Source organism: Poromitra crassiceps, assembly GCF_964638095.1.
Source record: "Poromitra crassiceps genome assembly, chromosome: 12".
Taxonomy (NCBI): Eukaryota; Metazoa; Chordata; class Actinopteri; order Beryciformes; family Melamphaidae; genus Poromitra; species Poromitra crassiceps.
Window position 1 is genome coordinate 32,667,600 of NC_139632.1, and position 27,556 is coordinate 32,695,155.

A 27,556-nucleotide genomic window follows, 5' to 3' on the forward strand; every position below is an offset into this window, starting at 1 on the left:
ATGGGAAACTACAAGTCGAGACCGACTCAGACATGTACAGGTAATAGCTTGATGTCTTTGTGATTGGTTGAGAGTGTTGTTTTCAGATTGTCAGCAAGGTTTGTGAGCAGGGAAAGCCTCACCGCGAGGCTGCCATCATCCTGTCGTCGTGTTAAAAATACTATAGTGACTCATGTCAGATGTCATGTTCAAGTACAGTACAATGCAATTAGGGATGTAACGATAACCGGTTTGAATGATAACCGTGATAAAATTCCTTACGATAACCGTACCATTTCAAATTTTCATTATCATTAAAACCGTGGTACCGTGATTACCGTGGTACTGTGATTACAGTGCTTTAAAAAGCATGGTAAATAGTGTCCATCATCAACCAAAGTTGGCAACAGTCTCCCAGATGCAAACGTGCAGCCTCGGAGAAATGATTTTAGTGAGTGTATCAATCATTTTTGGGTGTGAGTTTTCAATATAAAACGTATATACCGTTAATATAAACGAATACCGTGATAATACGATAACCGTGATAATTTTGGTCACGATAATCGCGATGTGAAATTTTCATACCGTTACATCTCTAAATGCAATATCACATTTTGGACTATTTACATTTCTTTGCAAATCCTAAAATCGTCTCCATATATTTGACGATGATATGGTATTAATTAATAATGAGAATATTATAATTCTGCATGTCAGCGGTAATGTATGTCATGTTAATAATGAGAATATTATAATTCTGCGTGTCAGCAATAATGTATGTCATGCTTGATGGTGGGTCTGTGAAGATGAGTGGAAGAAGAAGGTGAGCGAGTCGTACTCTGTCATCATTGAGAAGTTGATGGACGACCTGCGGCTCAAAGACCATGAACTCCTGGAGCTCCAACATGCTTTCAGGTGACAGCAAAGTCTCATTCACTCCCTCTTCATGTTGTGTGAGTCATTGTATCAAATAGGGGTGGGGATGATGCATTGACATCGATACATCAGTGATATTTGTAACGTGACGTTCTGCTCAGTTTCCTGTGCCGGATAGCTTTTGATTGTCACAAGCAGGTGATGTTGATTTTCTGTGGCTTAGTTCTGATGAGGCGTTTCAGAAGGTGAACCTGAGCTACCGGACAGAGAGTGGGCTGTCCCTGCTGCATCTGTGCTGCGTCTGCGGAGGTATGCACAGCTATTTATAACCTCAGCAAAACAATACAGTGAGACAAAGGATTAGACTGGCCCCACACCACAGTAGAAGTTCACCTTTGGTTCTCAACGACACAAGCAGACTACCAAATGTACACGTTAAAAAAAGAAAGAAAGTAGCTACTAAGTATAGTTGTTTTAAAAAGTGAACACAGTACATGCAATATACAATAGTGTTTATGAAAGGCAGTACAGAGCCCAATTTAAATTGTGCAAATGACACTAACCTGAACCAATTCTGCTGAAAGACAGCAGCTCACATTGTGAATCTCATGCTGTTTAAATATCCCACTGAATTGTTTTTATGGCTTATATACCAATCACTCTCCCTGTGATTTCAGCTATCTGGACAGCTTGCCTTCTTCTCTGCATTTCACTTCCTCCATACTCTTCATTCTACCATGCGCTGTTTGCATGAAGCAGGATGTTGTTAAGTCTAATATTGCTCCAGTACATACTGTACATCTACATCACATGATATGTTTGTGAGCAGGGAACAAGGTTCATATTCGCACCCTGATCCTGAAAGGCCTGCGTCCATCCAGACTGAGCAAGAACGGCTTCACTGCCCTCCACCTTGCTGCTTATAAGGTGAAGACAACACGGCAATAACACACAGACACTTCAGACATGATCTGTGCACTTTGTGAGTGCTTGTGTCATGTGCTGAAGAGCTTTCTAGCTTTGACCACATGGTGGAGTGGAGTTGCACACAAAGGCACTGCATTTTGTAGCTACTCAATGCATTTATTGGAAAGAGAGCGGGCCATATCCTACGCCTGGTGCAAGGCCAAGCGTTATCTCTGCTAGTTTCTAGCACTCAAAATCAAAAAATAATTATTTTAATGACCACTGGGTCACAGAAACACGTCCTTTGATGTACTGACGCAGTGGTAATTAAAAGTAGAAAAAAAAGATTTGGAGTGCTAGAAACTAGCAACGATGAAGCTTGCTCCTGCAGTGGGTGTAAAGACATAGCAGTATTTATTTGCACTGATTTGATAAGGATGTAGTCATGGCAACAGAGTTGCTACACAGTTCTGTGCTCTGCATACTAGGCTTAATTCTAGAAGGTGTGTGAATGTCAGCTCAGCAGGCTATATGGTATAGCCCTCACCACAGGCTGTAGAATGGCAATCAGACACTGGAAAACTAAACATGTCAGCCCTTTTAGTGAGTGGAGTGTTGAAATGACCGAGATAGCTAATTATGAAAACCATTTCACAATGGTCACACTGTTTCAGAAATTTGCCTATCTGGCCGCAGCACTTGTTGAATTGAAAATGTGTATGAAAGAAGCGTGTTGTTGCTAACGTTGATAAGGTGGCTGCAGAGACTAGTGGCAGCAGGTCTAACGTTGATAAGGTGGCTGCAGAGACTAGTGGCAGCAGGTCTAATGTTGATAAGGTGGCTGCAGAGACTAGTGGCAGCAGGTCTAATGTTGATAAGGTGGCTGCAGAGACTAGTGGCAGCATGTCTAACGTTGATAAGGTGGCTGCAGAGACTAGTGGCAGCAGGTCTAACGTTGATAATGTGGCTGCAGAGACTAGTGGCAGCAGGTCTAACGTTGATAAGGTGGCTGCAGATACTAGTGGCAGCAGGTCTAATGTTGATAAGGTGGCTGCAGAGAGACTAGTGGCAGCAGGTCTAATGTTGATAAGGTGGCTGCAGAGACTAGTGTCAGCCGGTCTAACGTTGATAAGGTGGCTGCAGAGACTAGTGGCAGCAGGTCTAACGTTGATAAGGTGGCTGCAGAGACTAGTGGCAGCAGGTCTAACGTTGATAAGGTGGCTGCAGAGACTAGTGGCAGCAGGTCTAATGTTGATAAGGTGGCTGCAGAGACTAGTGGCAGCAGGTCTAACGTTGATAAGGTGGCTGCAGAGACTAGTGGCAGCAGGTCTAATGTTGATAAGGTGGCTGCAGAGACTAGTGGCAGCAGGTCTAACGTTGATAAGGTGGCTGCAGAGACTAGTGGCAGCAGGTCTAATGTTGATAAGGTGGCTGCAGAGACTAGTGTCAGCAGGTCTAACGTTGATAAGGTGGCTGCAGAGACTAGTGGCAGCAGGTCTAACGTTGATAAGTTGGCTGCAGAGACTAGTGGCAGCAGGTCTAACGTTGATAAGGTGGCTGCAGAGACTAGTGGCAGCAGGTCTAATGTTGATAAGGTGGCTGCAGAGACTAGTGGCAGCAGGTCTGTGGAAGTTGAATGTGCTTGTGTCTCCCTGGCTGCCACAGGACAATGCTGAGCTGGTGACTGCTCTTCTTCACGGGGGCTCAGATGTCCAGCAGGTGGGCTACGGTGCGCTGACCGCCCTGCACATCGCCACCGTGGCCGGGCACCACGAGGTGAGAGCTACACCTGGGAGTTTATTTTTTATTTTTTTATTTTTATCATTTTCATTGTGAAGACAACAGCTATATGACACTTTCCTTGCTTTTTTACACTGAAGATTTGCATTCCCCCCCCCCCACAGGCGGTGGATATCCTCCTACAGCATGGAGCTTATGTCAACATCCAGGATGCTGTGTTCTTCACCCCGCTGCATATTGCTGCTTTCTATGGCCATGAACATGTAATCGCCTGCACCTATCAATTGTCACCTAATGTAATGTAATGCTTCTCAACCTGTTTCATACCCAGAACCCCTAATCTAATCTAGTCTACATTGGGGCCACATTCTAATCTAATCTAATCTAATCTAGTCCACATTGGGGCCACATTCTAATCTAATCTAACCTAGTCCACATGGGGGCCACAGACCCCATTCGATGAGATTTGGTCTCCTGGAACCAAATGTGAGAATATTTCTATTAGACATGATTTTGTTCAGAATTCCTTGACTGTCTGTCCTTATTGTAGGCAGAGAGATAACAGACTGTCTGTCCTTATTGTAGGCAGAGAGATAACGGACTGTCTGTCCTTATTGTAGGCAGAGAGATAACGGACTGTCTGTCCTTATTGTAGGCAGAGAGATAGCAGACTCTCTGTCCTTATTGTAGGCAGAGAGATAGCAGACTGTCTGTCCTTATTATAGGCAGAGAGATAACAGACTGTCTGTCCTTATTGTAGGCAGAGAGATAGCAGACTGTCTGTCCTTATTGTAGGCAGAGAGATAGCAGACTGTCTGTCCTTATTGTAGGCAGAGAGATAACAGACTGTCTATCCTTATTGTAGGCAGAGAGATAACAGACTGTCTGTCCTTATTGTAGGCAGAGAGATGACAGACTGTCTGTCCTTATTGTAGGCAGAGAGATAACAGTGAAACTATGATCAAAACAGTCATTCTTCTCCATTCTCTGATTGTGTTCACTTCTTAAATGAAATAATGCTGAAGTTGAACAATTCATGAATTTGCTGGGGACCTCCTGGAACCCTCTGGGGGACCCCTGGTGGTCCTGGAGCCCACATTGAGCCTGACCACCTCTGTGCCTCCAGGTCACCAAGCTGCTGCTGAAGTTTGGGGCAGACGTGAACGTGAGTGGCGAGGTGGGCGACCGGCCGCTGCACCTGGCTGCAGCAAAGGGCTTTCTGGGCATCGTCAAGCTGCTGATGGGAGAAGGGAGCAAGACTGACGGTGAGACTCAGCAGTGCAAAGTCCACTGGGACTGGCAGCACTCACAGGTTAAGTTTCACAAGGATTTGAATCCGCACAGCAGCAGTACAATCCTCAGTGTTCAGACTCAGCAGTGCCCCATGGCTTCTGGTTACATCACTGGTTTTCCACGGGAAGCTAAGCAGGACTGGCTGTGGTCAGTCCTTGGATGGGCAACTAGTGCTGGAAGTGGTGTTGGAGGACCAGTAGGGGGTGCTCTTCCTTCTGGTCTCATGAATAATTGCCCACAAGGCAGAGACAGGGACTCTGTCCTGTGAGTGAGCATCGTCTTTCGGATGAGACGTTAAACTGAGGTCCTCCTGACTCTCTGTGGTCATTAGAGATCCCATCGGCACTCTTCACAAGAGTGGGGGTGTAACCCCGGTGCCCCCCAGGGCCGGGGGTTGGGGGGGTGGGGGGTGACTAAATTCCCACACAGGCCTTGCTTCCATCATGGCTACCTAATCAGCCCTTGTTACTTAATTGGCACATTCAGTCCTCAACTCTCTACCCTGATAGCTGATGTGTGCTGAGCGTTCTGGTGCAAACTGGCTGCCATTCATCACCCAGGTGGGTGCTGCTACACATCAGGTGTGGATGAGTTGAGTTCCAGAAAGTAGAGCTAAATGCATTAATTACCTCCAATATGCACTGCTAGAGATCCACTGGCTCATCATCATCATCAACCTTTATTTCATCAGGCAAGTTCATTATGAACAAATTTATATTTTCAATAGCGGCCTGGTGTAACCCTGTCTAACCCTACTGATGACCTAGTTCTCCCAAGGCACTTCCTAACCTAATGCAGTGTGCCTGTAGCTGGAGATGATTGCAGGGTTGATCATGTAACAGCCTCGTCTCCTCTCTGCAGTAAATGCCCAGGACAACGAGGACCACGTGCCTCTGCACTTCTGCGCCCGCTTTGGTCACCAGCAGATTGTGCGTTTCCTCCTGCAGGGCAGCTTCCACGCACAGCCTCACTCTGTCAACATCTATGGGGACACGCCACTACACCTGTAAGTGTTTCTCAGCGCCCAGTGCCCTTCTGTGATGGTGGCAGGTAGATGATGTGACGTTGACACGGTCAGTAGACTGAACACTTTGTTTCTTTAGGGCCTGCTATAACGGCAAATTCGAGGTGGCGAAGGAGATTGTTCAGCTTTCTGGCACAGATAGTCTGTCAAAGGAGAATATATTCAGTGAAACAGCATTTCACAGGTATAGTCACACTCGATATGCAAAACTAAAACACACACACACACACACACACAGACACACACATACACACACACACACACACACACACACACACACACACACACACACAATTGACATTATTGTCATTGGTCTCACCAAGTTTAAAATAATGTCCACTGGGCTTCTGGCTTCTCTCACTTTTTAAGCTGTAATTTCTGAATGTGTGAAGTAACATGAGTGTACATCTGTGTCTCACAGTGCCTGCACATATGGTAAAAACATGGAGATGGTTCAGTTCTTGTTGGGCCAGAACGCTATGAGTGTCAACCACCAGGGCCGAGATGGACATACAGGTACTGTACATCTTTCCATCCTTCAAAGTCTATATATCATATAAGGCATCTGTTCTCCTCCACAAATAGCTTTGTACTGGATCAAGCTCCAACTTCTGTATTGTGGCAAAGGGAAGTTGGTTATGCGGTCAGGTAAACACAAAGGTAAAACAACATGGAGCAAACACTGTATAGATCAAAAAGGCATTAACAATCTGTAAAATAAGATCATTACCCCCCTAACATGGTTCCTTGTCATAATGCTTGTCCCGTGTAGCCCTGCACAGTGCCTGTTTCCACGGCCACATGCGTCTGGTGCAGTTCCTGCTGGACAGCGGCGCTGACATGAACCTGGTGGCCTGTGACCCCAGCAGGTCCAGTGGGGAGAAGGAGGAGCAGACCTGCCTTATGTGGGCTTATGAGAAAGGTTTCTCCACACCACCAACCAACGCATCAACACAGTGGAAATTAGCCAGGGACAAGGGCAAAAATGCCTCACGAATCAAGGGTCAAAAATTGTCCCCAAGATTTTGATAATTTTATTTTCATTCAATTCATTTAATTTCCATCTCTTAACACACACTCAGCAAGCTGGTTGCAAAAAGAAAGGATGAAGAGCACACACACAAACAGCGCTGTTTACACTACGCTTTAGTAACTTCATGCACTAATTAAACAAAATGAAGTGCCCCCAAAATGTTGTACATGCCACCATTCTTTAGACAGTCGGCGCAAAGTTGCCCCCCTATCTATTTTCTTATGAAAACACTCATTTTGATGAAGTTCGTACTTGGCAAATTCCCCCTGCTGTCCCGGTCGTTGCTCCACCCCCCTCTGCTTGTCTTGGGGAGAGTTGTAGACTAGCACTATGCTTTCTCCAATACATGATATAAACCCTCATGTGTTCTGACCTTGTCTTGTCTCAGGTCACGATGCCATCGTCACCTTGCTGAAACACTACAAACGTCCTGATGACTCCCCCTGCAATGAGTACTCTCAGCCAGGAGGGGGTGAGTCACCCTCGTATCTGGAATAAAGAGGCTTCCCATGGGTTCTTGAAGCACTTGAAACTTTGTGAATTTGAGGAGAGAGAAAAAATCATGGCCTTGAAAGTTTTTGAAAATAGACATGGGTCATTGACAGTGCTTGAATTTATATATTTTGTGCAAGAATAGAAATTGAAGTTCTTTCAATATTCTTTTTTATTTAAAATGTCACAACAGCACAGTTGAGAAGTGTTCACACATTCAAGCGTCTCTCTCTTTTTAATTGTTGTCTATGAGCTTCTGTAACGCTGCTACTGTTTGTTTGTTTGTCATGTTTATTTCGAATATGTATGTAAACAAAACAGAGACAATATACGGGGCCTTCAAAATTACATGTTAACAAGTCGATTGAAATAGTATTGTGAAATAAAGATGAAGGGGTAACAAACGTAGACATATTCGAAAAGGAGTGAGAAGAAGTATAACTTGACAAAAGTTCAATGGACAAACCAAAGAGGATCCTGGAGCACACGATTCACTGGAAAATTGCTTTATTCAATGACTAACGTTTCGACACCTGCTGCGTCTTCATCAGAGTCAAACAGGGTGACAAGCAAAACAACTTGTTTTAAAAAGCCTCCCCAATACACATCGCAGTCCGTCATTGGCTGCTAAGGATGGGAGGTGCCCAAACCCAGTGAGCCAATAGCACTCAAACAGCACAGTGAAGTAGGCTATAATGGCCAGCCACATTTATAAATAACAATATAATATAAGCCATAGAGTAGAAATAGAATAGAAATACATAGGCACAAATAACAGTTTCTCCCAATGGAAAGGTACAGGTTATAAATAACAAGAGAGGCTTAGTTCCTCGTTTAGACCATTTGGTTCAACAGTATTTAGGCTGTGAATCCAAAATGCTTCTCTTCTTAACAGTTTGTTGACAGTGTCGCCTCCTCTCTGTGAGGGAGACACATGTTCAATACCCCAGAATTTCAGTGTGGCAGCAGAGCCATGCTGGGCCTGAGCATAATGTCTCGCTATTGCATAATCCATGTTGTGGTTGCGGATTGCAGCCTTGTGTTCAGCAATACGGGCTTTTAATGCCCGTTTGGTCTGTCCGACATAGACCATCCCAAGAAGTATAACTTATTAACTCCCACCCCTTTTCCACAATACTAAATTATTATATTTATACTTGTATAACAACACATACTATAGAAATATCCACATATATATATACATATATATATATACATGTACATGTACATGTACATACATACACACATATTGTGATCAACATATCAAGCAAGATCTGCAGAATCAAATGCCGGGACATCACATCACTCTTCAAATCACGTGCAATACAGAAAGCAAACCGGATTATAACAGACATCACTCACCCACTCAACAGCCAATATAAACCACTCCCCTCAGGACACAGGTTCAGAACCCCACTCCATAGAACAACAAGGACAAACAGAACATTCATCCCCACATCCATTGGACTAATAAATGGTCTTAAAGGGATACACACACAAATGAGGGATATACACGCAAATGCTGCATCAGGTATCAATGGGTTAAGAAGGTTTTGGAACCCTGCTTTTCATGAATGTGTCTGTGTTGTTGTCTCTTTTCAGATGGGTCTTACGTCTCTGTGCCATCTCCCCTGGGCAAGATCAAAAGCATGACTAAAGGTAGTGAGGTGGAGTGAAGCGTCTTCACGTCACTGTCAGCTGGTGTGACGTCACACACTGTTTCTGTTACCGTGACAACACACACTGTTTCTGTTACCAAGGGTTACAGTAGACGGCTATCTAGTACACAAATGTGTCTCATTTATGAAATCAACACTGTTGTCTCTGACTTAATGGCAGTTTTATTTGTTTTCACTGATTGGTCCAAAACTACGTCCTGATACACAGTGTATCAAACCACTGTAAAGCTGTTGTGTTCTAAAAGATGTTGTGTTCTCTTTTTTCAGAGAAAGCAGACGTTCTTCTGCTCAGAGCCAGCCTCCCATCTCATTTCCACCTGCAGCTCTCTGAGCTTGAGTTCAGTGAAATTATTGGATCAGGTAGCTACATCCATATGGTGGTGGCCTGCAAAAGCCCTTCACATAGGGAAAATTAGACATTTTTGATATTTCCATAAATTATGAACTCTCCCCGATATATATAACTTTTTGAATGGTGAGAAAGCTCTCTCGGATCAAAAGTTATGATTATTTTAATCTGTTATGTGTCTAAAGGTCAAATATGTGAGAAAAATGCCTTTAAACGTTCGACAACATTGTATTTTCTACAGTGGCATTCCACCAAAACATAAAAATAGTTATTTCCTCTTGTTTTAGGAAAATAATTATTCACCATGATGATGTACTACGGAGATTAAAGTAACCGAATAACTCGGAATCTCAAAATATCTGAAGAACTCATTTTTGACCTTCTTTGGCTCATTGCCAACAATGTGAAGCAGCGACATGTGAAGGGCTCTCCCAGATCACCACACTCTCCACCAATGTGCTTCCCTATGCAATAGAGAGGCAAAGTGGAACGTCACTTCCTGCTTCAGCACTGTACCAGAGATTTTCATCTGCCATCTATTTTCCCATAGACATTTCGTAAAATGCTTATGAAATAGTTTTACTTCGTCGAACCAAAGGTTTCAGTTAACACTATAATCGGGAGAAACCATAGAACATTTCACTCGGACCAAAACTTAAAAAACAACATCGAAAAAATATTTTCTTTAAACCCGCATTTTATTTACGTTTTGGTCCCAGTGAAATGTAATGTGATCTCTCCAGTTTCTAAATATATCTGTACCGTTTGGTTTGAACCAGTAAAACTATTTTTATACGCATTTTACGAAATGTGTATGGGAAAATAAATGGCGGATGAAAATCTCTGGTACAGTGCTGAAGCAGGAAGTAGGCGGTCACTTTGCCTCCCTATGAACCAACATCAACTCTGCTTCCCACTCAGGCTCCTTTGGAAAGGTCTACAGAGGGAAGTGCCGCAACAAAATTGTCGCCATAAAACGGTAACCTGCATTTTACACAGCGGACAGACGCCATTTTGCATCCCTTGTCAGTCAAGAGAACAAAACTGAGGAGTCCCTGGACGTTTGCTCGCCTCTCCAGCTATCGGGCCAACACCTACTGCTCCAAGTCAGACGTGGATATGTTCTGCAGAGAGGTGTCCATCCTCTGTCGGCTCAACCACCCCTGTGTCATCCAGTTTATGGGGGCTTGTCTGGACGACCCGAGCCAGTTCGCCATCGTTACCCAGTATGTCTCTGGAGGCTCTCTGTTCTCCCTGTTGCACGAGCAGAAGAGGTGAGGGAGTGTACACCACACTACACACACACACACACACACACACACACACACACACACACCCCAGAGCCTGTAAAGAGGTGAGGGAGTGTACACCACACTACACACACCAGAGCCTTATTTATTATCGCCCATAGATACACCTAGCCTGGTTAACCCATCCTGATTCATCATGTCACATTGTGTTTGGCTTTACGTATCAGCCATATACAGTAGTAGTAATACTGTAATACTGTGTAATACTGTAGTGTCAAAAGCAGGACTTCAAGACTCCCGTTTACAACACAGCAAGTCGTGTCATGTGGAAAGAACAGCGACTGACGACTTTAACTGTCGTGTTTATGTTTACACAACATAGCCACACACGTTTCAATCCTCCCCTCAGCTAGCCGGGCTGATCATTGATCCAGATGGAGTGCTCCACTAGCTGTGTGCGGGCAGGTGCCGTCTTCATGACCTGTCTATCGACCTGTGGAAAGTGCTGTGTGTAGCTGTGTGTGTGTGTGTGTGTGTGTGTGTGTGTGTGTGTGTGTATGTATGTGTGTGTGTGTGTGTGTGCGCGTCCGTGTGTGCGTGCGTGCGTGCGTGCGTGTGTGATTGGCAGGCACCATTGATCCAGCACTAAGTGGCTGCTACTTTAATGATGTGTCAATGGACAGGCTGATCGACCTGCAGTCCAAGCTCATCATCGCCATCGACGTGGCCAAGGGCATGGAGTACCTGCACAACCTCACCCAGCCCATCATCCACAGGGACCTCAACAGGTAGCTGAGGCAGGAACAGCATGTTTGACTGCATGATATCAACAGGTAGCTGAGACAGGAACAGCATGTTTGACTGCATGATATCAACAGGTAGCTGAGGCAGGAACAGCATGTTTGGCTGCATGATATCAACAGGTAGCTGAGGCAGGAACAGCATGTTTGACTGCATGATATCAACAGGTAGCTGAGACAGGAACAGCATGTTTGACTGCATGATATTAACAGGTAGCTGAGACAGGAACAGCATATTTGACTGCATGATATCAACAGGTAGCTGAGACAGGAACAGCATGTTTGGCTGCATGATATCAACAGGTAGCTGCGACAGGAACAGCATGTTTGACTGCATGATATTAACAGGTAGCTGAGACAGGAACAGCATGTTTGACTGCATGATATCAACAGGTAGCTGAGACAGGAACAGCATGTTTGGCTGCATGATATCAACAGGTAGCTGAGACAGGAACAGCATGTTTGGCTGCATGATATCAACAGGTAGCTGAGGCAGGAACAGCATGTTTGACTGCATGATATCAACAGGTAGCTGAGACAGGAACAGCATGTTTGACTGCATGATATTAACAGGTAGCTGAGGCAGGAACAGCATATTTGACTGCATGATATCAACAGGTAGCTGAGACAGGAACAGCATGTTTGACTGCATGATATCAACAGGTAGCTGAGGCAGGAACAGCATGTTTGACTGCATGATATCAACAGGTAGCTGAGGCAGGAACAGCATGTTTGACTGCATGATATTAACAGGTAGCTGAGGCAGGAACAGCATGTTTGACTGCATGATATCAACAGGTAGCTGAGGCAGGAACAGCATGTTTGGCTGCATGATATCAACAGGTAGCTGAGGCAGGAACAGCATGTTTGACTGCATGATATCAACAGGTAGCTGAGACAGGAACAGCATGTTTGGCTGCATGATATCAACAGGTAGCTGAGGCAGGAACAGCATGTTTGACTGCATGATATCAACAGGTAGCTGAGGCAGGAACAGCATGTTTGACTGCATGATATCAACAGGTAGCTGAGGCAGGAACAGCATGTTTGACTGCATGATATCAACAGGTAGCTGAGGCAGGAACAGCATGTTTGACTGCATGATATCAACAGGTAGCTGAGGCAGGAACAGCATGTTTGGCTGCATGATATCAACAGGTAGCTGAGGCAGGAACAGCATGTTTGGCTGCATGATATCAACAGGTAGCTGAGGCAGGAACAGCATGTTTGACTGCATGATATCAACAGGTAGCTGAGACAGGAACAGCATGTTTGACTGCATGATATCAACAGGTAGCTGAGGCAGGAACAGTATGTTTGGCTGCATGATATCAACAGGTAGCTGAGACAGGAACGGCATGTTTGACTGCATGATATCAACAGGTAGCTGAGACAGGAACAGCATGTTTGGCTGCATGATATCAACAGGTAGCTGAGGCAGGAACAGCATGTTTGGCTGCATGATATCAACAGGTAGCTGAGGCAGGAACAGCATGTTTGACTGCATGATATCAACAGGTAGCTGAGGCAGGAACAGCATGTTTGACTGCATGATATCAACAGGTAGCTGAGACAGGAACAGCATGTTTGACTGCATGATATCAACAGGTAGCTGAGACAGGAACAGTATGTTTGGCTGCATGATATCAACAGGTAGCTGAGACAGGAACAGCATGTTTGGCTGCATGATATCAACAGGTAGCTGAGACAGGAACAGCATGTTTGGCTGCATGATATCAACAGGTAGCTGAGGCAGGAACAGCATGTTTGACTGCATGATATCAACAGGTAGCTGAGACAGGAACAGCATGTTTGACTGCATGATATCAACAGGTAGCTGAGACAGGAACAGCATGTTTGACTGCATGATATCAACAGGTAGCTGAGACAGGAACAGCATGTTTGACTGCATGATATCAACAGGTAGCTGAGGCAGGAACAGCATGTTTGACTGCATGATATCAACAGGTAGCTGAGGCAGGAACAGCATGTTTGACTGCATGATATCAACAGGTAGCTGAGACAGGAACGGCATGTTTGACTGCATGATATCAACAGGTAGCTGAGGCAGGAACAGCATGTTTGACTGCATGATATTAACAGGTAGCTGAGACAGGAACAGCATGTTTGACTGCATGATATTAACAGGTAGCTGAGACAGGAACAGCATGTTTGGCTGCATGATATTAACAGGTAGCTGAGACAGGAACAGTATGTTTGGCTGCATGATATCAACAGGTAGCTGAGACAGGAACAGCATGTTTGGCTGCATGATATCAACAGGTAGCTGAGACAGGAACAGCATGTTTGGCTGCATGATATCAACAGGTAGCTGAGGCAGGAACAGCATGTTTGACTGCATGATATCAACAGGTAGCTGAGACAGGAACAGCATGTTTGACTGCATGATATCAACAGGTAGCTGAGACAGGAACAGCATGTTTGACTGCATGATATCAACAGGTAGCTGAGACAGGAACAGCATGTTTGACTGCATGATATCAACAGGTAGCTGAGGCAGGAACAGCATGTTTGACTGCATGATATCAACAGGTAGCTGAGGCAGGAACAGCATGTTTGACTGCATGATATCAACAGGTAGCTGAGACAGGAACGGCATGTTTGACTGCATGATATCAACAGGTAGCTGAGGCAGGAACAGCATGTTTGACTGCATGATATTAACAGGTAGCTGAGACAGGAACAGCATGTTTGACTGCATGATATTAACAGGTAGCTGAGGCAGGAACAGCATGTTTGACTGCATGATATCAACAGGTAGCTGAGGCAGGAACAGCATGTTTGACTGCATGATATCAACAGGTAGCTGAGGCAGGAACAGCATGTTTGGCTGCATGATATCAACAGGTAGCTGAGACAGGAACAGCATGTTTGGCTGCATGATATCAACAGGTAGCTGAGACAGGAACAGCATGTTTGACTGCATGATATCAACAGGTAGCTGAGACAGGAACAGCATGTTTGGCTGCATGATATCAACAGGTAGCTGAGGCAGGAACAGCATGTTTGACTGCATGATATTAACAGGTAGCTGAGACAGGAACAGCATGTTTGGCTGCATGATATTAACAGGTAGCTGAGACAGGAACAGCATGTTTGACTGCATGATATTAACAGGTAGCTGAGGCAGGAACAGCATGTTTGACTGCATGATATTAACAGGTAGCTGAGACAGGAACAGCATGTTTGACTGCATGATATTAACAGGTAGCTGAGGCAGGAACAGCATGTTTGACTGCATGATATTAACAGGTAGCTGAGGCAGGAACAGCATGTTTGGCTGCATGATATCAACAGGTAGCTGAGGCAGGAACAGCATGTTTGACTGCATGATATCAACAGGTAGCTGAGGCAGGAACAGCATGTTTGACTGCATGATATTAACAGGTAGCTGAGGCAGGAACAGCATGTTTGGCTGCATGATATCAACAGGTAGCTGAGGCAGGAACAGCATGTTTGACTGCATGATATCAGGTAGCTGAGGCAGGAACAGCATGTTTGGCTGCATGATATCAACAGGTAGCTGAGGCAGGAACAGCATGTTTGACTGCATGATATCAACAGGTAGCTGAGGCAGGAACAGCATGTTTGGCTGCATGATATCAACAGGTAAATCACTCTATAATAATAATAATGTGTTCCTTCCAGTCACAATATTCTGCTTTATGAGGACGGACATGCTGTGGTGGCTGATTTCGGAGGTAAGGCCAAGGCCACTCATTACGTCTCTGCTTTGTCATTGAAGTCATGCTCAAAGAAAGAAAGAAAGAAAGTGAAGTTAATTGTGCAAGATGAACCAGATTCTATCTATTGACTGGCAGCTGTAGCTCTGCTGGTGACTTGCTTGTATTGCTGTCAATCTAAGATCAATCTAGGATCTATGAATTTAACTTGATTCAGCTGTCCAGTTCATTAAGTTATTCTGCATAAGAGCTAAAAAAAAAATACTAAAAACTAAAATCGATATAAATTGTTTGACTCTTGCTCCTCCCTTTCCTTCCCTGCAGAATCTAGATTTCTCCAGTCTGTGAATGAGGACAACATGACCAAGCAGCCGGGGGTCAGTCCTGTTTCCCCTCTGTTTGATTGTCAGAATCAGAATCAGAATCACTTTTATTGCCACAGTATGCAAGTTACATACGAGGAATTTGTCTTAGTGTCTGTATGCAGCGTAGCGGTCACATCAATATACAGAGATAAGAAGTAGGAAGATAACTAAAGACAATCACAAAGTTGCAAGTGCAATCAAATCAAGTAAATATATACAATATGTACCTACATGAGTGGTGAAGTGTTCTGTGGATAATAAATATGAATTTACGTTGGATTTACATGAGATTTACAGACTGAGTTAAATAGACGTTAAAAAGGCAGTGGATTTACATGAATTTACAGTCGGAGTTAAATAAGAGTTTACATTGAATGCACATGAAATTTACAGGCTAAGTTAAATAGGCATTAAATGTGCAGGGAATTTACATGAATTTACAGTCCCAGTTAAACAGGCATTAAATTAGATATGAGTTACAGTTTTATGATATTATTCATTGTAATGACTTTTAACACGTCAAGCATTAAAAATAAAATCATTTGAGGATGTGTTTGTCTCCCCGTTGTGTCACCCATACCAAAAACCTGCACACTCCTGGATGTGAAGGCACTCTAGATCAGAGGTTCCCAAATGTTTTTCAACCAAGGACCCCTTACAAGATAGAAGATGTACCGGGGACCCCCTCATTCTGATTTGTGATTTTGGGCTAAGCTTAATTGTTTCCACGATAACGTGCTTGACTTTTAAATTGATAGGTTTGTTAGATTAGAATGTAATCCATGAACCATTTTAGATTTAAAGCATAACATATTTTCGTACTATGAAGCTTTTGCAAAAATGTATATATATATATTTTTTTTCCTGAAAACCTTTCGCGGACCCCCTTGCAAAGTGTCCTGGACCCCCATTTGAGAACCACTGCTCTAGATAAAAGCGTGTGATGTTATTTTGTGGGAGTTGAAGCCAGAGCTGCTGCTAAGGCACCGCCTCCAGAGAGCAAAGTGCCCTCATGCAGATTGTGTGTGAATGTGCTGAATCAGCACAACTGAGTGCTTCACCTGCACTCTGCTAAAGTGTCTTACATCCCATGGGGCACAGCCTGCTGTGACCAACCAGCTGGAACCAGTAATTGGGCTGTGTGTGTGTGTGTGTGTGTGTGTGTGTGTGTGTGTGTGTGTGTGTCCATGTGCGTGTGCGTGTGGGCGGGCGCACGTGTGTGTGTGTTTGTAGAACCTGCGTTGGATGGCTCCGGAGGTGTTCACCCAGTGCACGCGCTACACAGTGAAGGCGGACATGTTCAGCTACGCCCTCTGTCTGTGGGAGCTGCTCACTGGAGAAGTCCCCTTCGCTCACCTCAAACCAGGTAATGTAGTCAAATACTTCAATCACAATGAAGTCACACTTTCTATGAAGGTCATGTCTATAATGCATTATGAGCACATTCAGAAGACATTATACTGCATTTATAAGGCTTTATACAACGCTTTATAAATGTTTCTAATCATGCATGGCAACATCTAACAAGGTTTAGTATTATAAGTGGACATGATGTATTATAATAGACATTACTATAAGGCTAATAGCAATTGTATGATACTATAACACAGTTATGAGGCTGCAAGTTATAAAACATTATGTCCACCACTTTATAAACCTTGTTAGAAGTTGTCGTGTATGATTATAAACATTTATAAAGAGTTTTATAAAAACTGATAATAGAAGGGGTGAATTGCTTGTCATTTTGTGGGACAAAATTAAAAAGAAGATATTGAACATTTTGAGAAGCTAGGCATCTAGTGCGCTACACGCGCTCGATTTTCTAGCCCCCGCCCTACACCTCGCCGAGCTGGCTCGCCCTCAGTGGGACAGATAGACAAACAAACAGCCCTTATTCAATTTGATATATTATATAATTATTATAATTATTATTATTATTATATACTAGACATCTCACGCGCAAAGCACGCTCGATTCCTAGGCTCGCCTGCTAAGCGGGCTTGCCCGTCCTGCAGCTCGCCGAGCTGGCCCTGCAGCTCAGCCGCTGCGCGGCCTTACCCACAGCTAGGCTGCTGTGTGGCCTTGCCTGCCCTATTGGCTGAATAGAAGTTCAAATGCATCCCTCTCCCCGTGCAGCGGCTGCAGCAGCAGACATGGCCTACCATCACATCCGGCCTCCTGTGGGCTACTCCATCCCCAAACCCATCTCCTCTCTGCTGATGAGAGGCTGGAACGCCTGCCCAGAGGTACTGTAACCCTGAGATACTGTAACCCAGAGGTACTGTATGTGCAGCACTAACGAGTGGGACAGGACAGCATGTGCAGCACTAACGAGATGCTGAGTCAAAGTGAGCATGTGCAGCACTAACGAGTGGGACAGGACAGCATGTGCAGCACTAACGAGATGCTGAGTCAAAGTAAGCATGTGCAGCACTAACGAGATGCTGAGTCAAAGTGAGCATGTGCAGCACTAACGAGATGCTGAGTCAAAGTAAGCATGTGCAGTACTAACGAGATGCTGAGTCAAAGTGAGCATGTGCAGTACTAACGAGATGCTGAGTCAAAGTGAGCATGTGCAGCACTAACGAGATGCTGAGTCAAAGTGAGCATGTGCAGCACTAACGAGTGGGACAGGACAGCATGTGCAGCACTAACGAGATGCTGAGTCAAAGTAAGCATGTGCAGCACTAACGAGATGCTGAGTCAAAGTGAGCATGTGCAGCACTAACGAGATGCTGAGTCAAAGTAAGCATGTGCAGTACTAACGAGATGCTGAGTCAAAGTGAGCATGTGCAGTACTAACGAGATGCTGAGTCAAAGTGAGCATGTGCAGCACTAACGAGATGCTGAGTCAAAGTAAGCATGTGCAGTACTAACGAGATGCTGAGTCAAAGTGAGCATGTGCAGCACTAACGAGTGGGACAGGACAGGACAGCATGTGCAGCACTAACGAGATGCTGAGTCAAAGTGAGCATGTGCAGCACTAACGAGTGGGACAGGACAGGACACGCCGCTCCCCAGATGCTACATTAAAGCGTGACTGTTCACATGGAGGAGCGCACGCTGGTCCCTTGGTGCTGCGCTGTCATGTTCATAATGTGCTCGGCATGTTTATCTGGCCTCATTAAGAACATTATGACACAAGAACAAGAACATTATGAGCCATGCTGTCCTGCTATTCACAGTATACACAAACAATTGCATAAGCAGTCACCCCAAATTCTCATTGTCAAGTTTTCCGACGACACAGCCATCTTGGGTCTTATGGGCACAGACACAGATATTTACAGTTGTAGTTTGGAGGTTGCTAAGTTTGTGCAATGGTGTGAGGACCACCACCTCATTGTAAACACACAAAAAACAGAAGAAATTATTTTCGATCCGGGGCACCTGGGGGACCATTCTCCAACACTGGTCCACGGTGCCCACATTGCCCAGGTTCATTCATACAAATATCTGGGTCTACATATTGATGACAACTTGTCGTGGAATGTCCATGTGAACTCTGTGTGCTCTAGGATTCAACAGCGACTCTACTTTCTACGGAGACTCAGGGTGTTTGGGGTCGGACAGAGGGTGCTTATGTTGTTTTATTCTGCTGTTATAGAGAGCATTATTCGTTATGGAATTTCTGTTTGGTTTGGCAACTTATCAGTTAAGTCAAGATCACAAATCAATAGACTGGTTAACACGGCAATGAAAGTGATGGGGGTGAGAAACCATCCCACCCTCCAAATGCTTTTTGAGAAAACTGTAATTAGACAAGCTAGGAAAATGACTGCTGCTGACCCCTCCCATGTCTTGCGTATAGAATACGAACTGCTTCCATCTGGTAGACGCTACAGAGTCCCAATTAAAAACAAAAAAACGATACCTCAACAGATACAAGAACTCTTTCATCCCCATATCAGTTAGTCTCCTAAACCCGGGTCATAATAAGCATCTACTGTAACTATGATGCACTTGCACTTTAATTGTATGTTTGCACATGTTTGCACTGTCTTGTGGTTTGCACTGTTGTTTTGTATGTAGCAGCCTGTATGTCCGAGACAAATTTCCCTTGGGATAAATAAAATAATCTTGAATCCCTTCTTGAAAGCTAGCATGTTGGCACATGGCCCCTCCTTGGTACAGCTGGCCTTGCTGTTTGCCAGGTTGCCAGCCAACCGCCTCCGTAGGTAACGTGGATCTGCCTCCCTGGGCGTTTCGCCTCATCCCAGTGCCCCAGAAACTGTGTCAAGTGTCAAGACGCAGTGTTGCTAAAAAAAAGAGTCCTATTATAGCAGGTAAGGTTCAAGCTTCGAGGTTCACTTTATTTGTCTCCGATGGGAGAAATTTGTCTTGGAGTAGAAGACTAAAGATGCTGCAGTACATACAGACATAGACAGTACATTAAAAAACACTGTAAACAGTGACACATGTGCAAACACTTATCAAGTTGAGGTAGTCACTGTCATTCATCACAGTCATTTATACTTATCGCCTTTTAGGCATACAGTACCTCTCAGGCCATAGCACCATGCAATAACGCAGTGCAAATTCTGCAAAGTACAAAAAAATAAATTCTAGTGCAGTCAGTTACGATACTACTAAATACAAATAAATCAGATATGTTACAGGCAAGCAAACAAGTGATTGTTAGACTGTACATGTTAGCAAACAGCAATTGTTAAAACTAGGTAGGGCTGTAACGAATAATGATACACTCAACTCACGATTCGATACGATTCACGATACTGACTTCACGATATGATTTTCTCTTTTTTTAATTTGTATTTTTTTTACAAAATGAGATTGCAGACAAATTATGACTGAAAAAGATTCTTTAATTATTTCTTAGACAAAAACCACAAAATAATGTGTTTTTTTCTTATCTTTTCTTTATCAAATTAAAGAATCCCAGCAATCGCAGCACGGCCAAGTTGCGCATTCGGCAATTAATCTGCAATTAATCAGCCCTGATGACCTCATTCAAAAATCATCACCCGTGCGGGGGTGCCATTCTACGTGCGATCGGGCTGAAACTTTCAGGAAGTGGAAAGAGTACCCCCCCTACGGGTAGGACAGACTTTTGAATTACGTAATTAGGGCAGATTAATTATGAATCCACAACTTGGCTGAGTTGCACAATGGGATATGATGTCATCATCACTGATGTCAAGTGTTCTCCGTTTAAATTTTTGTCCAGGAAGTGATGTCACCCAACTGGATCAGTGATGTAATGAAAAAAGTGCAACTCAGGGTGTGCTCCTGATGGCTAGGGTGCTTGCCTTCCAATCTGAGCACTGGGTTTTGATTCCGGTTAGGTTTAGGCAAGCACAACAATTTGGTTAGGGTTAGGTTATGGTCGTGGTTACATAAGAAAACCCTAACCCTAATCTTAACCACATCTTTTTTACTTGCCACACATTTTCAGGAAGAAGCCGTTTCGGCGACCAATCAAATGAGTTTGGGGTGTGGCTTTCTTACAGAAAGGTCTTCTTCCAGGGGGCTAACTTAGCTCATGTGCTTTGGTTGTGTTCCCTGCATGGGTTGTATTTATTCAGAGCAGGATGCAGATGAGCCTTGGCCGGCGTCTGTGGATGTGATGTATAATTGAACAGCTCTGGGCTGGCAGTGTTCTGCAGGGAGGGAAGATCTGACAGCTGCTTCTGAAGCTCCATGCAGCGTGGGTGGGTGATCTGACAGCTGCTTCTGAAGCTCCATGCAGCGTGGGTGGGTGATCTGACAGCTGCTTCTGAATCTCCATGCAGCGTGGGTGGACTCACATCACAAGACATACAGGACAATGATGGGGACAACACATGTGTGAGAGCGTGTGTGAGGGGGCCTTTCACAGACTAGTCGACTATCAAAACCACTAGTCGACTGTTCATCATAGTCGACTCATCTTTCATCTGTGCTTTTAGGAATACCCAATATGAATAATGTAACATAGATATAGACGGTATATGCCATGTGAAATAAAAACATAGATATAGGCGGTATGCCATGTGAAATCAAAAGTATTTACACTCGCTATCTCCAGGTCTGACAAGTTGCTGGGGTTTAGTAGCTCATTTGTAAACAGTCTCTCAGAGCCAATCAGGACTCTGCTATTTCACATACCCCCAGGTTGGCCCCGCCTACATTGGTTAACCCTTTACTGGCTGTTTTTGAGAAACCTTTGGACAAGAATTGATCATTTTTATTGGGTGAAAAAAAACTTGATATATCTTGTTTTTTAGATGAAAAGTTGTCGACTACTTTATGGGAGTCGTCGATAACTACTAAAATGCAGTACTCGTGAATTGTGTGTGTGTGTGTGTGTGTGTGTTTCAGAGATGCTCACAAGTCATTTTTTTGCAAGTCCATGTCAAGTCTCAAGTCTTTGAGTTAGAGTCCAAGTCAAGTCTCAAGTCTCTTATGGATGAGCGTTCTATCATCTGCTGCATGCCATCCAGTCTGCTTAGATCACTGCATAGCTGAAACTAAGGAATTCAAAGCATGTAGCCTACTGTGTTATCTTCACTCCTTATCTATTAGAATACAGTAGCAGCAATGATTAGAGATGACATTAGTAGACATTTCCTTCATGTTAATGCACCAATAAAATAAAGAAAAATAAAGATTGTTCACAAGTCCCAAACCTTCAAGTCCAAGTCAAGTGTCAAGTCTTTGAGGACAAGTCTCAAGTCACACACACAGTGTGTGACTTAAGTGCGACTCAAGTCTCAAGTCCAAGTCCCCATCTCTGGTGTGTGTGTGTGTGTCGCGTGCGTGTGTGTTTTTGTGTGTGGTGTAGGGTGATACCTGGTGTGGCCTTGAAGCAGAGATAAGTATACAGTACGTACTGTAGTCTGATTTTATTAATCTTTTTCAATTCAGGATAGGCCGGAGTTCTCTGAAGTGGTCAACAACCTGGAGGAATGCCTGTGCAATGTTGAGGTATAGAGATTGCTTTATTAGAGATCAATATGCCAAATCATATTGTAATTATTCCCATGTCAACTTCTGTCATATTTCAATAAGCATAAAGATGTTACCTGTTTGCAAGGGCACTACTACCGCTGCAAAGTTACTGCCACAGTGGCCGCAGAAATGGTTGTTTTTTTCTGTTTGTTTGCATCAGTAAGACAAGATGTCACGCTGAGAATCCACAGATTCCAGTGGTGTCAGTCCGATCACGACCAAAACTCACTGAACTAGCAGGCGAAGAAAAACACCGACTTACTGCCGCGGTGGCAACAGTGTCCCTCGAAACAGGCAACATCATAGGTCTACTGTGAATTGACCTCACAGTTATGAATGGCCTTTTGAGTTTTAGGTGCTGCTGTGTTCGTTCCCCTCACAGCTGATGTCTCCACCCTCCAGTAACATGTGTGTCCCCCTCACAGCTGATGTCTCCAGTAACATGTGTGTCCCCCTCACAGCTGATGTCTCCACCCTCCAGTAACATGTGTTCCCCTCACAGCTGATGTCTCCAGTAACATGTGTGTCCCCCTCACAGCTGATGTCTCCAGCCTTCAGTAACATGTGTGTCCCCCTCACAGCTGATGTCTCCAGCCTCCAGTAACATGTGTTCCCCTCACAGCTGATGTCTCCTCCAGCCTCCAGTAACATGTGTGTTCCCCTCACAGCTGATGTCTCCAGTAACATGTGTGTTCCCCTCACAGCTGATGTCTCCTCCTGCCTCCAGTAACATGTGTGTCCCCCTCACAGCTGATGTCTCCAGCCTCCAGTAACATGTGTGTTCCCCTCACAGCTGATGTCTCCAGCCTCCAGTAACAGCAGCGGCTCTCTGTCTCCTTCCTCCTCCTCGGACTGCCTGGCTGGGCGGGGGGGCCCGGGCCGCAGCCATGTGGCCGCCCTGCGCTCACGCTTCGAGCTGGAGTATGCTCTCAACGCTCGCGCCTACGCCGCCTGGAGGTAGGAGGACCACTCAAACATCTGCTGAGACAGCTGAAGGTCCAGAGGTTTCGCCTGGTTCCAAACCATCCTGAGTTGTGTTTGTGTTTTAGGCCACACAAGATTGATAGGTCTGCCACAATGGATCAAAGAGACGCATCCTTCCCATAAATGTAGTGAATATTCAATTACTTATTATTATATCTATATCTGTAATTGGCTTAAGAACATGCATACATGTAGCCAGTGCACCTCAAAGTGCTTCAACCACAGAGTTCAAAGTTGTTTCCTTTGACCTGATCAGGCCTTGAGGAATTCCAAAAACGTCATGTGTGGCTTGTTGTAATTTAGAAGGACTTAGTAGAAACTAAGGAGCTTTGTTTGTCCAGTAACATGTAGACCAGTGGAGACTTTACTGCAGTAGCAAGTTAGTGGAGTTGCTGGGATACAGGAGCAGGAAACAAAAGAGAGCAAATGCAATAAAACATGCAGGGCATTCTGACGCAGGACAAAGGCCTCCATTAGAGGCCTGGCTGTGTGCCTCTGTGTGTGTGTGTGTGTGTGTGTGTGTGTGTGTGTGTGTGTGTGTGTGTGTGTGTGTGTGTGTGTCTGTGTCTGTGTCTGTGTGTGTGTGTGTGTGTGTGTGGGAGAGTGAGTGAGTGAGTGAGTGCGCCTGGTAACAGTCACTATGAACAGTCACGGGGGGTGGCGTTGTCATTCTGTGCTAGTGTCTAGTTGTCAGTAACTCCTTTCCTCTCCATCAAAAGTGTCAATTTTGGAGCAGAGAAAGTGAGAGCGGCTGGCGTGGCCGTTCTACATAGTTCATGAGATTCAGGAAGACTCGCGACACTGTTGGTAGCTCCCAATATTTTTCTGATTTATTTTACATTAAAAATGACAATGTTTCGAACCCTCACAGGGAAAGGGTGCAGGCTAGTATTGTTATGTCCAGTGAATTCATCAATAAAGGACGATTTATTCCTTATGACAGCTGATATTTGTTATTGATTTCCAGTGAGCGGCGGCGCGCCTCTGGAGGTCTTTCACTGGAGGAACTAAGAAGGAACATGCAGTTTCCCCCGATGGATCGCAACGGTTCGTGTGCAAAATGCATGTGCACTACTCACACTCATGGTTTCTGAAAGCAACGATCTTGTAGTTGAAGACTTCATTATTGTGGTTGGGATGTAAAACTGAAAATGCAGACTGGAAGGAGATGAGGCCTGTAGACTGTGTGTGGACCATCCTGTCTGAGGCCTGTAGGCAAGCAAATTCACTATCACTCTCTAAACTAGAAGTGCGCTCTAAAGGTCCTTACACATCGGGAGCGTTTTTTTCGTGCCATTAATTTGCACGTCAATAATATTTTCCGAACCTATATCAGTCAATGCAACCGTGCATACCAACGGCGAAGTTTCGCTGAGCGTTATTGCGGTGTTTATTTTTTTGAACTGAGGTCGATTTTTCTGGAATTCGCTTCCGACGTGTACACATCTGTGGCTGTGATTGACAGGTGGGTCAAAACTCGCGTTGCAATTTCGTGCCGTATATTCGCATCGCTCTTGATGTGTGAGGACCTTAAGAGTGCAGACCTCTGCCAAGGCCAATACCCAAGTCTGCTGTGATATGCCAATTAGTGTTGTCACGGTACCAATAATTCAGTAGTCGGTACCGGTACTAGTGAATTTCCACGGTACTCGGTACCAATTTCGGTACCACGGTAAAAAAAACAGACTGAGATTTCTTGAACATATTCTCCTTTATTAAAGTATGCAACCATTTCCAATTAACAAATGGCATGTAGCCTTCAACTTTAAAACAAAACAATGTGCTTCTGCTTACTTCTTCTTACATTCAACTCTGTATGGCAGTGAGTACAGACAGTGGCATGTAGCCCTCAAGTATTTAATTTTATTATTATATTAAATATTATAATTTAATTTATTTCACAGAATTGCTGGAATCCTTTTTTTTCAACGGTGTATATTGGTATTTGATCGATGCATAGGAATTCTGCCAATGCCCTATCACACTTTCTTGCTTCATGTGAGTTCTTGTCATATTTCCTCTGCTTTTCAAAAACATCAGGAATTGTCTGATGGTGGTCTTTTGGGCTCCGCGACTTGTGCCTTCCTCTTCATCTTCATCTCTCGCATACTGTTAAATGGAAAGTAACGTCAGTGAGATTTACTAAAATAAAGAGATGATAAAGACAACTGCACATACACACATGTAGAGTGCAAGCAATTTTATGTAGCTAGTTTTAATTCACGAACATGTTTCACCCGAAAGAAGCTTGTATTTATTTTGATGCCATGTTGAACTATGGCTAAGTTCGGCTATTAGCCGGGTCCCATAATGATTCCATTACGAAACACGTTAACGTAATAGGTTAGCCAAACGTTTTTATGGTTACACAATGCATTGCCAGCTATCTCAAAAACTAATGTGACAGGATAAGGTCCGTTTGATATGTTGTTAAACGTGTTATTTTACACCGTTTGAAAGAATTAACCCACCTTGGATTCTGTGAACAGGTCTGGGTGCTTGGCGAGATTGGATGTGTTACCCTGTTTGGTTTGGAACTCCCTTTCACACTTTTTGCAGATGGGGACTGATATTTCCAAATGCGACTCTTTGCATTCTTCTTCTCAACAAGTTGAGTTGTTGGAATGTGGAACAGCCTGTGCGCACTGCTGTTCGCGATTACGTGTGGACGTTCAGGGACACCGTAGTCCCGGAAGTGCGCGGGGCTGTATGCGCAGTATGTATGTGTGTTGCTCAGGCAGACAGGCTAACGTTAGCTGGCGGCTGGGTCCATGAAGCCAAGCCATGGTGGCAAACTTAATGGTAAATTTGGTACCCTCGGTACCATGAAAAACAGGTACCGTTCAGTACCGTAGCAATGTAGTACCATCCAAGTACCGAAGTACCGAGTACCGTGACAACACTAATGCCAATGTTGTGAGTCGGCTCAGAACCCTAACCCTGACCCACCCACATCCCCCCGGCCACTCCCCCTACCCACCCCTCGAACCTCAACTCTCTACGACCTACCTATCCCAAGCTATGGCCAACCTTTTCCCCTGGCCCCGCCCCCTTTCCAGGCCACGCCCCCTCCCACCACCCAGATACACCTAGCCGCTCCCCCTCCCTGCCCCAGATCGGCCTACAGTATGCTGCACCCTCCCACCAGGTTTCATGAACATTGGCCCAGTAGTCTTTCTGTAATCCTGCCAACAGACAAACTGCCCCAAAAACATAATCTCCTTGGTGGAGGTAATCAGGTTTTAAAAAACACTTTTATTGATATATACTGAATTATTTCTTGTGTTATTTTATCTTTTAAACACCTTTTCTTTTGAATATTTTGCAATTTTTATCAGATTTCCTGTGGATCCCTTCTTGCAAAACACTTAACTGTAACTTTAGGTACTACTCTAGTAGTAGTAGTAGTAGTATTGGTACTCTTATTAAATGACTGAATTGAACATGAATTGAGCCCACCCTATAGAGTTGCACCATGCACAGCAGCTGATGTGACTGCTCATCAGTGTAGTGACTGGTGGTGTTGTTGTTGGGAGTGTCACTCTTGTGTTTGCCTTGTCTCTTTTCAGGATATGTGTCTGATCCCATGAGCACCATGCGGTTCCGCTCCTCCTTCAGCAGCAGTGGCAGCTTTGAGGACAGTAACTAACCCTGTTCACAGCTTTGAGACCAGTAACTCACCCTGTTCACAGCTCATCTTTGACTGTTCGCTTTGCCTGAAACAGTCGTTACATTGTTACAATGCACATGTTTGTGAACAGCACAATACGATAGTGTTCATTTTATTATTAGAAAGGACTGGAAAATAGGTGCTCTTTGGATTTAGGTAATAGCTGAGTTAGAATAAAACAATTCATGGGAAGGCTTTTAATACTGTGAGATCCAGTCAAAAAACACAATCGAATTACAATCAATTAGTTTTTTGAGCCGATCTTTCACTGTCACTATTTGAATGAAGGCATTGTAAATAATGTGGATGAGTTGTTCATGAATTTAAATACTTCCCAGTGTCTCTAGTCCAGTGTTACATTAGTTAGATTTATTATGTACAATCAAATATGTTAATTGAGATTTTGTTGACACTTCTAAATCTTGTAAATATTTGTGACATGATTATTTAGATACTGTGTA

At 44.3% G+C, this 27,556-nt stretch overlaps 1 protein-coding gene across 1 annotated transcript; it reads left to right on the forward strand.

Annotated features, from left to right (window-relative positions):
* Nucleotides 1–27,556, forward strand: tnni3k (TNNI3 interacting kinase; the record flags this gene model as incomplete). The annotated part of the gene is made up of 25 exons (XM_083647109.1): nucleotides 1–40; nucleotides 786–894; nucleotides 1,079–1,164; nucleotides 1,685–1,782; nucleotides 3,427–3,537; nucleotides 3,666–3,764; nucleotides 4,628–4,766; nucleotides 5,656–5,800; nucleotides 5,898–6,002; nucleotides 6,240–6,334; nucleotides 6,591–6,740; nucleotides 7,240–7,323; nucleotides 8,946–9,002; nucleotides 9,290–9,382; nucleotides 10,293–10,350; nucleotides 10,451–10,645; nucleotides 11,305–11,409; nucleotides 15,091–15,143; nucleotides 15,450–15,502; nucleotides 16,724–16,856; nucleotides 17,627–17,736; nucleotides 22,358–22,417; nucleotides 23,235–23,398; nucleotides 24,393–24,472; nucleotides 26,995–27,556. 25 exons carry the CDS (start codon nucleotides 1–3, stop codon nucleotides 27,072–27,074), a joined length of 2,502 nt encoding a protein of 833 aa, XP_083503235.1. The 3' UTR covers nucleotides 27,075–27,556.